The 11,704-nt window shown below is 38.6% G+C and overlaps 1 protein-coding gene across 2 annotated transcripts in view; it reads right to left on the bottom strand.

Moving 5' to 3' along the window:
* The window catches only part of fxyd5 (FXYD domain containing ion transport regulator 5), a 24,170-nt gene extending 12,698 nt beyond the window's left edge, over positions 1 to 11,472 (bottom strand). Inside the window, exons 1-6 of one of the 2 annotated variants that reach the window (XM_061915986.1) lie at positions 11,321 to 11,344; positions 8,372 to 8,417; positions 3,869 to 3,914; positions 3,409 to 3,453; positions 3,236 to 3,334; positions 255 to 311 (exon numbers count right to left, since the gene is read on the bottom strand). In XM_061915986.1, the coding sequence (XP_061771970.1) occupies positions 255 to 311; positions 3,236 to 3,334; positions 3,409 to 3,453; positions 3,869 to 3,914 (247 nt within the window). In that variant the 5' untranslated portion in view covers positions 8,372 to 8,417; positions 11,321 to 11,344. Of the gene's footprint in view, positions 1 to 254; positions 312 to 3,235; positions 3,335 to 3,408; positions 3,454 to 3,868; positions 3,915 to 8,371; positions 8,418 to 11,320 lie in introns of both variants that reach the window. The other variant, XM_061915984.1, reaches the window with a different exon arrangement.
* Positions 11,473 to 11,704: the final 232 nt, after the last annotated feature.

Raw genomic sequence — 11,704 nt, forward strand, 5'->3', positions numbered from 1 at the left:
TTTGAAAATATATTTTTGTAAGGTCTTCAAATTCAAGACACAGTTTGTGTATTACACTAAGTAGTTGTGGCATATTTCTGTGTAACAAATGAAAGACATTCTCACGAAATATGAATAAATGGAAGACTTTGTGATCCATTTGAACAGAACCCCTGCACTCCGCCATCTTTTCATGAAAATTAAATCACATTGGCTGGACCAGTTTTGCTAAAACAAAAAAAAGTGTCAGCAACCAACAGGGTGCCGTTTATTACCTGGTGTGGATGTCACTTTGTCGCTAGTTTGCTGCTGGGTTGTCCCCTTTGTGGAAGCTGCAGGAGCACAAATTATTTATGATGAGTCGCATGATGTTCTCTCATTCATTCTTTAGAGTTTATTCTGTTTAGGATTCCAGGTCAGCTGGCTGGAGCCTATCCCATAACATTAACTCCTTTAGACAATTTGAAGCAAGGGCGTCCATAGTGTGGCCCGTAGGCCACATTTGGCCCGTCCAGTTGTTTGGTTTGGCCCGACAAAGGGGAATTTTCCAAATGTAACATATTAATACTGGACCTCTTTCAAGCTCATTAGGGTTTTTCCGATATGATATTGATGTTGAATATCTTTGCAATATTAGCAAAACAGTATGGGATTATATGGATTTGCATCTAAAATGTCTGATATAAGTGTTCCAATACAAGCAGTCCTGCAGTCCTTGTGCAAAGCTGGACAGCCAGTAAACATCTAAAATGTCCTCCAGTAAGCACACACGGTTGGTCTTTTCTTCTATTTTAGGCAAGTCATAGGCTCCAGCACCCCCGGCGACCCCGACAGGGAAAAGCGGTAGAAAATGGGTGGATAGGCATTTACAAAAGGTAAACATGGTCGGCTGTAGGGTGCTAGGAACTAGCTGTTACATAACTGCTAAGCACACAATAGCACACACGCTAGACACACTGTACATAATATCCTTAATTGAACAATGAAACTGCACATTTGGCCCTTGGAGGCAAAAAGTTTAGACACAGTCTTCTATAAATTTATAACAACAACAACAACAAAAATAATAATAATAATAATAATAATAATAATAATAATAATAATAATAATAATAATAATAATAATAATAATAATAATAATAATAACAATAGGGCTTCACGGTGGCAGAAGGGTTAGTGCGTCTGCCTCACAATACGAAGTTCCTGCAGTCCTGGGTTCAAATCCAGGCTCGGGATCTTTCTGTTTGGAGTTTACATGTTCTCCCCGTGAATGCGTGGGTTCCCTACGGGTACTCCGGCTTCCTCCCACTTCCAAAAACTTCACCTGGGGATAGGTTGATTGGCAACACTAAAATTGGCCCTAGTGTGTGAATGTGAGTTAGAATGTTGTCTGTCTATCTGTGTTGGCCCTGCTATGAGGTGGCGACTTGTCCAGGGTGTACCCTGCCTTCCGCCCGATTGTAGCTGAGATAGGCGCCAGCGCCCCCCGCGACCCCGATAGGGAATAAGCGGTAGAAAATGGATGGATGGATAAACTTAAAAAATAATAAAGTAAATTCTGTACAAAAACACGAAAAACAATAAAATAATATTTATATATGTACGTATATATACATAGAATCTATTTAACATGATAACATGTAATAAAAAAAAAATATAAAAATGTTAATAATTATATAATGATGATAATTATAACAAATAAAAACAAAGTAAATGCAAGAGATACAAATACATATAATAATAAAACTACACCAAATTATATGATAAAAAATATAAACCTAAAACACAAAGGAGCAAAATAGTACATTAAATTATACGTGTATATATATATATATATATATATATATATATATATATATATATATATCTATATACAAATATAGATATATATAATGATATATAAATATATATATATATACGTGCATATATATATATATATATATATATATATATATATATATATATATATACAGTGTATATATACATATACATACATATATAATATTTATAAAGATATATATATACGTGTATATGAATATATATACATACAAACATATATATATTTGCATGTATATATATATATGTAAAATAAAAAAAATAAAAATAAAAAATATATATATATATTCATATATATATATATATTTATATAATTTTATATTTATATATATATATATATATATATATATATATATATATATATATATATATATATATATATATATATATATATATATATATACACATCTTGCATATATCTTCAGTAAGTTTGATTTAACTTTATAAAAAGGTCCCGATATTCTGACACAAATGCATCTTTATTGTCAGGATGTCTTGTAAAAAAAACAAAAAAACAAACAAACAAAAAAAATAAACTCATGTTTTTACCTGAATGCTCATCATTTATTTACTTAAAACTTGTTGAAAGTTTTACCCAAAGTCTAGTCAGAGTCCCCTCACTCAAAGTCAGCTACAGGTGAAGGAGCATGTGGGGACAAAATAAATTGCATTATTTATCTGCATTTTTTTTAAAAACTAATGAAATAGTGCTTTGTCACACTAGATTTATTCTATTTTTTTTTACAATAATTTATACCTCCTAAAATTTTAGCATCTAAAAACCTTTGGAGGTTCCACTGTATTTTGCCAAAATAGCAAGAAAAACCACAGGAACTGAAAATTATATTTGAATCTGTGGCTTTGAAATAAAAAATACCTACTGTTTTTTGTCATGAATTGTCATGCGTCTGTTATTTTCCTGTTAATATTTTTTAGTAATCACTTCCTGTGTGCTTTCGTTGTGTGCCACTGAGGGCTGTTTTTCACGCCTGTCCCTGATTGGGAATCAGGGCACACTTGCCCTTTAAACAGGGCTGGATCATTGTGTTATGTTTTGTGTTGATGCTACGCTCGTTTTTGTAACATTTCCCCCTCTTTTTGCCCTTATCTCCGTATATCGCGTTTTTGCAACCACATCAAATGTAGATCTTTCTCTGCACTCCATCACCACACTAGTTTTCATTAGCATTCATTAAAAATATGTTTTATTTGCACGCTGCCTGCTGTCTCTGCATCTTGGGGTGACGTTGCAAGCAAAGCTGTCAGCTCGTGACAGTTTTACTATCTAAATATTTACAAAGGTTCAAAGGAACGAATAATGGATTATTATCAATCATGATACGATATTGTGGCATTGTTGTCATGTTAAATGATGATGCTAGCAACAGTGACACATACAGTATAAGGTCACAGCAAAATACCTGCTGAGGTGGTCGTTTGTGGCTTTGTGGTGCTGATGAAACTCTGGTTTAAGGTGATCACAGTCGACTCAGGAAATTTGGTGGCTTCCTGTCCTTTTCCTGCACCACCAAGTCGGTCACAATTAATTATGATCAAAGTGATTGCCTATAAGTGATGAGCGGTAGCAACAAACCATCTGGCATGAAAGTGGAAGGCTCAGCGGTAAGAGCCTCTGACACTGCAGACAGAAAGAAAACTTTTATTAGATGTTGTGGACTTTATAGGAAGAACAAAGCACAGTGCTGTGACTGCCTCACACAACGCTGTGATGTATTGTCACTCTACAATGAGTCGGACCATGCAGGGTGGACAAATCCTCTAAGTATGTCCCAGTAATAGTCTTGGGAGTGGGTTGTAGTTACAATACACAGACATGGCTCTCATGAAAGCTCCACTGAACTGGATTGTTGAGTGCCGATGCTGCACAAGGCTGCCCTTGTTTACCCACTCTGCACCTTTCAAGTAGGACCTATAACCACTGCAAAACCTCCTTTTTGCAATACAACGTTTTAATGATCGCCAAGCATTGTTAATTGTACAGCGGATCAAGCACATGTTCTGCGAGGAATAATGTACATGCAGTATTTACTCACCGTTGGACAGCACGGAGAGGAGACAGAACAAATAGGCCAGGTACATCTGAAATAAACAATCAACTGTCAACCGCTGTTCTACACAACACTTTATAAAAGAAAAGAAAACGCTTAGGTTCTAAAGTAAAACAATTAAGCTTTTACTTTGGCTATCACCCTGATTCACATCATATGTATCCATGTTTAATGGCAGAGGATGTGGGTTCAATTCCCTCCAGGGATTTTGTGGGATTGATTAGAAATGAGAGTGTGTGTTGTTCTCTTGGAGATTCTCATGGAGGCACACAACACTGTGGAGCACCCACCTGTCAGTCTGCTACTAAACTAATATGTTGCAGAACATTTTTTCAAGAAATGGGGCGGATTGGGCAAAATCTAAAAAATGTCAGTAGGGTCCTGAAATGTAAACATAGACACACACAACGTTGTGGAGCGACCATACACCCGTGTGCTTGTTGGTCTGCTGATTTACTTTCTTAGAGAAATGCAGAGAGACACCAATAACCTTGGCAGACTAGGAAGAAATAAAAGGGTGTGTGGCTCCCTGGGACATTACCATGGACGCACACAACATTGTGGAGCAACCATCTGTCGGTCTGCTGGTACACCAATTATACAAACGTATATCTAATTATATATACCTAATTTTTGCAGTTCTCCAAAAAACAAGAAGAAAACAAGCAAACAAACAAATAAACACAACAAAACACATGCACAAACATATATATATATATATGTATATATACACACACACACACACGTATATATATATATATATATATATATATATATATATATATATATATATATATATATATATTTATATATATAAAGATGAATCGGGGGAGACTCCTTACTTAATTATCCTGTATAAAAGTATAATGTATTTTGAATATACACTGTTGGTTGTAGAAGGGTGCCTTGATTTTGTAATAATACAGTATAGCACCGCAAGTATCTAGATGGCAGCTCGTGTGCTAATCGCCAGCTGGCAACTGGAACACTAACTGCTAGCTCTCTTAAGTGCTCTCATTAACATAATAGTAATAATATTTCATTTTGAAACTGCAAGGTACAGTGAGTAAGGTGGCCATGACTCTGCTATTTCACACTGCACCACACAGTGTGCTGAATTAGTGTTAGTGTGTATTTAAAGTAGTGCTGTCAAATGATAGGATTTTTTTGATCAGATGAATCACACTTTTGAATTCAGATTATTTATGATAATGCACAGGTTATTACATTCTTGTAGAATTTAATTTAACTTAAAAAGAGCCCAGAATTTGGACACACATGCAATTTGTTTGTCAGAATGTCATACAGAATTTTTTTTTTTTATTACTTGAGAGGATATAGTTTTTTGCTCAAAACTTGCCAACAGTTTTATCAAAAGCCCCATCTAGGTATATTTTGGAGCGAAATTCGCCAGTGAGTCAATCAGTCTAAGTCTCCTTACACACTGACGTATGCATTTACCTGATTACTGACCTTGTAACAACCCATGCCGCCTTTCAGGGAACGATCCCGTTAAGGTAAAGGAGCGTGTGCAGTAAAAATAAAGTCTATGATTATTCTGCGTATATACCTGATTAATAAAATCATTATTTGTGTTTAATCAAATGAGTTAACTTGTTATTTTTGACAGCACTTATTTAAAAACATTGAAATTATTGCAGGGGGTAATTTAAATGTTTTTATTTTAAAAACAAAATCTAATCAACCAAAAAATGTACAACGCCCATGTTGAAGACCTCAGTTTTTAAAGATAGTACCACTAAAAGGGTGCGTTGTGAACCCTTTTGGATAATGCATAATATTGTGGAGTCCCCCCCTGTCGGTCTTTGTACTCTAATTTATTTTTTTGAGGAATGCAAAAAAACAAACAAAAAAAAACCTGTAAGAACCTAGGCAGATTGAGAAGAAATAAAGAGGAATGCAGGTTCCCTGTACATTACTATAATAATGATGATAATAATAATAATAATAATAATAATAATAATAATAATAATAATAATAATGAATTACATTAGTAACACACTTTACATTTGTTTAATTCTCAAAGTAGAAAAAAATACAATGGACGTCCACAACACTGTGGAGCACCACTCGGTCAGTCCTCTGGTACACAAAGAGATCTTAAATGATTTCCAAGCTAAACTGATGGAGTGGAGTGGGGACCTGGTTCCTTCCTAATATTTTCTTTTTTTGAATGAAACAGGTTGAAAATGTACCATGTTATTGAAAATTTATAATAAACATTACATAATTAATAATACATTATAAATAATAATGTATTGTACAATATTCAAATAATACAGTACAGTGCCACTAATATGTACTTGGCAGCTAGTCTGCTAATCGCTATCTGGTGTGACGGAAGCCAGACAGTGTGGCTTGGCCATGTGTACATTGGGGACCCTTTTTGCTCGGTGGATAACACTTATGAGTACCGGGTGTAACAGAAAAGCAAGGACTGGACCTGGTGGGTTACAGAGGAAGCTGGCACGCTAATCGCTAGATGTCTACAGGCGCACTTACCGTTAGCTGGACTAGAGCGCTAATTGTTAAATGCTAACAATAACATAATAATATTATTTATTATTAAAGCCATAACCACGGTGAACTCTCAAAGGCACTGATTTTATAGTTTAGCAACTCTCTGTGTGCTATTTTTACTTTCCACCCACAATCTGAATGCGTCTGTATGTATGTATGTACAAACCCCGTTTCCATATGAGTTGGGAAATTGTGTTGGATGTAAATATAAACGGAATACAATGATTTGCAAATCCTTTTCAACCCACATTCAGTTGAACATGCTACAAAGCTACAAAGACAACATCATTTATGTTCAAACTCATAAACTTAGTTTTTTTTTTGCAAATAATATTGAACTTAAAATGTCATGGCTGAAACACGTGCCAAAGTAGTTGGGAAAGGGCATGTTCACCACTGTGTTACATCACCTTTTCTTTTAACAACACTCAATTAACGTTTGGGAACTGAAGAAAACAATTGTTGAAGCTCTGAAAGTGGAATTCTTTCCCATTCTTGTTTCATGTAGAGCTTCAGTCGTTCAACAGTCCGGGGTTTCCGCTGTCATATTTTACGCTTCATAATGCGCCACACATTTTCGATGGGAGACAGGTCTGGACTGCAGGCGGGCCAGGAGAGTACCCGCACTCTTTTTTTATGAAGCCACGCTGTTGTAACACTTGTCTGGCTGACATAAGCAGGGGCGTCCATGATAACATTGCTTGGATGACAACATATGTTGCTCCAAAACCTGTATGGACCTTTCAGCATTAATGGTGCCTTCATAGATGTGTAAGTTACCCATGCGTTGGGCACTAATACACCCCCATACCATCACAGATGCTGGCTTTTGAACTTTGCGCCTAGAACAATCCGAAAGGTTATTTTCCTCTTTGTTCTGGAGGACACCACGTCCTCTGTTTCCAAATATAATTTGAAATGTGGACACGTCCTTTCCACGTTGCATCAGTCCATCTTAGGTGAGCTCGGGCCCAGCCAAGCCGGCGGCGTTTCAGGATATTGTTGATAAATGGGTTTGGCTTTGCATAGTAGTTTTAACTTGCACTTACAGATGTAGCGACCAACTGTAGTTACTGACAGTGGTTTTATGAAGTGTTCCTGAGCCCTTGTGGTGATATCCTTTTCACACTGATGTTGGTTTTTGATGCAGTACCGCCTGAGGGATCAAAGGTCCGTAATATCATCGCTTACGTGCAGTGATTTCTCCAGATTCTCTGAACTTTTTGATGATTTTACGGACTGTAGATGGTAAAATCCCTAAATTCCTTGCAATAGCTCGTAGAGAAATGTTGTTCTAAAACTGTTCGACAATTTGCTTAGAAAGTAGTGACCCTCGCCCCATCCTTGTTTGTGAATTACTTAGCACTTTATGGAAGCTGCTTTTTTTACCCAATCATGGCACCCCCCTGTTCCCAATTAGCCTGCACACCTGTGGGATGTTCCATATAAGTGTTTGATGAGAATTCCTCAACTTTATCAGTTTTTATTGCCACCTTTCCCAACTTCTTTGTCACATGTTGCTGGCATCAAATTCTAAAGTTAATGATTATTTGCAAAAAAAAAAAATGTTTATCAGTTTGAACATCATATATGTTGTCTTTGTAGCATAGTAAAACTGACCATGGGTTGAAAATGATTTGCAAATCATTGTATTCCGTTTATATTTAAATCTAACAGAGTTTCCCAGCTCATGTGGAAACGGGATTTGTAGTATATTTAAACAACAGGACTGGACTGTGCACCTTACCTCCTTTTGCACTATTTTTCTTTTCTTTCCTTCCTATGTTTTGCATAATTATAGCCTGTCCATTGATACTAAAGTTGCTTTTAAATCTCATTTTACCTTTGTATAGTGACAATAAAAGGCATTCTATTAGTTTAGTTTAGTGTTTATTTAAAGGGACAATGCACAGAAACATTATGCTCGAAGACAGACAAGTTCTTTACCAGACTATAGCTAAATAGTTCATTTCCATCTGCAGTCCCTGGCTACCTAAATTAAAGAGATACAAAAATCATACAATCAAATTATGTCAATAAAATCTTATCACAACATGTAATCAAATTAAGAAAAGTCATAAAATGCCCTTTCATGGACACATACTTGATACACAATACAACCACGCCTCATTTCCATCATCACACAAACACAATACATGCTCTTGTTCATACCTGTCATAATTTGTAAAAACAACCATGATTTTAACAGACACACCTCACAATATACAACAACAATGCTGTCATGGATAAATATAATACACATTAAGTTGATCTGTCAAACACAGTGCCCACCTTAGTGACCGTGTGAGCAGCTTTGATTGCTCCAAAGCCACTTTTTAACTTCAATTGTGAATGAAGAGTAATCCGTTAGACTTTTCAAGTTTGTTGTGAGGTTGTTCCATTCCCTTATGGCTTTATAGAACTCCGGCTTAGTAGTGATTCCCAGAGCCCAAAAAAAGTCTGCGGGCTATGGAACGTTTTCTATTCGGGGTCCAGTACTCTGGAATGCCCTCCCGGTAACAGTTCGAGATGCTACCTCAGTAGAAGCATTTAAGTCCCATTTTAAAACTCATTTGTATACTCTAGCCTTTAAATAGACCCCCTTTTTGGACCAGTTGATCTGCCGTTTCTTTTCTTTTTCTCCTCTGCCCCTCTCTCCCTTGTGGAGGGGGGCTGGAGGGACACACAGGTCCGGTGGCAATGGTTGGAGTGCTGGCTGTCCAGAGTCCGGACCCGGGATGGACCGCTCGCCTGTGCATCGGTGGGTGACATCTCTGTGCTGCCGACCCGTCTCCGCTTGCGATGGTCTCCTGCTGCCTCCACTATGGATGGGACTCTCGCTACTACATTGGATCCCCTATGGACTGGACTCTCACTGAACTTACACAACTGAACTTACACAATATCATGTTAGACCCGCCCGACACCCATTGCTTTCGGCTCTGTACCGCGGATGTCCTTGTGGCTTGTGCAGCCCTTTGAGACACTTGTGATTTAGGGCTATATAAATAAACATCCATTGATTGATGATTGATTATATGAAATGGATGATTTTGCAAAAGATGTTTTACATCTGGGTACGCCACACTGTCCCCTGGCGGAGGCACGTGTGTTTCTAGTTGTCACAGCAGATGTAAACTGCAGTAAAAGGCATTCTATTCTATATTCATGTTGTTACTTTAAACCTGCAAGGTACAGTGAGTACAGTGGCCATTCCAGAACCATTTCTCAACTACACTAAAGTGTGTTGGATCAATGTTAATGTGTATTTCAAGACACTTCCATTTGTGGAAAAATTGCAGAGTGAATCTAAAAAAATATAATAAAAGTGGTTTAATCAACCCCCGGGCAGCACGGTGGAACAGGAGTTAGTGTATGTGCCTCACAATACGAAGGTCCTGAGTAGTCCTGAGTTCAATCCCGGGCTTGGGATATTTCTATGTGGAGTTTGCATGTTCTCCCCGTGACTGCGTGGGTTCCCTCCACGTAGTCCAGCTTCCTCCCACCTCCCAAACCATGCACCTGTGGATAGGTTGATTGGCAACCCTAAATCGGCCCTAGTGTGTGAATGTGAGTGTGAATGTTGTCTGTCTATCTGTGTTGGCCCTGTGATGAAGGCGACTTGTCCAGGGTGTACGCTGCCTTCCGCCCGAATGCAGCTGAGATAGGCTCCAGCACTCCCCGCCACCCCTAAAGGGACAAGCGGTCGAAAATGAATGGATGGATGGATGGATTAATCAACCCCAAAATCTCCTAGCCCTTTGAAACATAGAAATGAATGAGCACAACATTGTGGAGCGCCCAGCTGTCAGTCTACTGCAACGCAAAGAGATTGCTTTATAAGTTACTGGCAGTTTTTTTTCCTTAAGGCTGACATTATTTAAGGAAAGACAGAAAGTCATGATGATGTCTTTAACTCCTGTAAGTCGACTGGTGTCCATTCGTCAGTCATTTGTACACAACTTAGACAACTGACAACATCGATTTGACCTTTGTTTAACAGGAATCGACTGCACATACATAAACTGCTTTGGATGATTAAAATGAGTTCTGTGTGGATCTTTATTGCACCAGGCACATTTTGCAGACAGGAAGTTTGTGTTGCGGTTCACGCCACACAGGCACCTCTCCTTCCTCATGAAGCAACATCCCCCACACTTCTGTTGCATTATGGCACACAATAGCTACTTATTTTGAATTGTTTTTTTTTTTTTTTTTTATTTATAAAGATGCGCGCATCATAGTGACCCATTGTCTTTTCCTCTCGATTGGAGGGTGCGCATTATTTGCACGATCCACCCACACACACACACACACGCGCACACACACACACAGACATGCACGCACGCACGCACGCACACACACACACACACACACACACACACACACCCTTTGTATCGATCAAACTTCAGCCCATGTTTAAGAGTGGACCTGTCACCAATTAAAATGTGGAATTGGGCAACGTGTCAAAACTTTTCTTTTCAAAATAATAGAAGTCCTACACTTCCTGACTCACATCCAGTATGGATTCCTCCCCCATAAATGAAGCGCAGCATGGTCTTGTGGCTATTTGAACACAGCAGAATGGGGAAGAGGAAATGAGTCTTTGACCTATCCGGGTGGCAGCTCGTCCTCCAGGCTTGGACGAGTGTGACAGGTGAGCATCGAGGCAACCGTGAGCGGTGACAGCTCACATTAGCAGGTCATGCCAATCTTCATCTCAGTGCAGAGCATATGTCAAAGCTGAAGCTTGTCCCCCCCCCTCAGGCCCTAAAGGCTTACAACCCCCGCCCCCAGCCGCCCATGACCTGTCTTGTTTGTCACATCTCCTTCAGTCTGTCAACTGCCATCAGTTGCCTTTCACCAAAACACATCCAGGAAGGCTATTGTGCTTACCTTGGTAGCCATTGTGCTCCAGAGCTTCATCCTCGTCACCCTCATCTTCCACGAGGCGTTCTTCCTCACGAGAGGCAGATGAGGCCACACGGCCACACCCATGTTCTCACCCACACCACTTCCTCATCCAGCCATGTCAACTCACTCGTTCACTCCTCCCCGCCATACTAAACGTCCTTTGTCTCGCAATCTCACTCGCTCTTTGTCTCAGCAACAACAAACCATCTTGTTGTAACAATGAGGCCGAGTGTGTTTATCTTCGCTTTGCACGCATCCCACCTGTCCACATTCTGGTCGGTCATCGCAGCATCCTTTCTACATCAAACAAGAAAAATACTCAGAAACGAGTTTAGTCTTTTCTGACTTATAAATGTTTTTACATTG

Source organism: Nerophis ophidion, linkage group LG11 (assembly GCF_033978795.1).
Source record: "Nerophis ophidion isolate RoL-2023_Sa linkage group LG11, RoL_Noph_v1.0, whole genome shotgun sequence".
Lineage (NCBI taxonomy): Eukaryota > Metazoa > Chordata > Actinopteri > Syngnathiformes > Syngnathidae > Nerophis > Nerophis ophidion.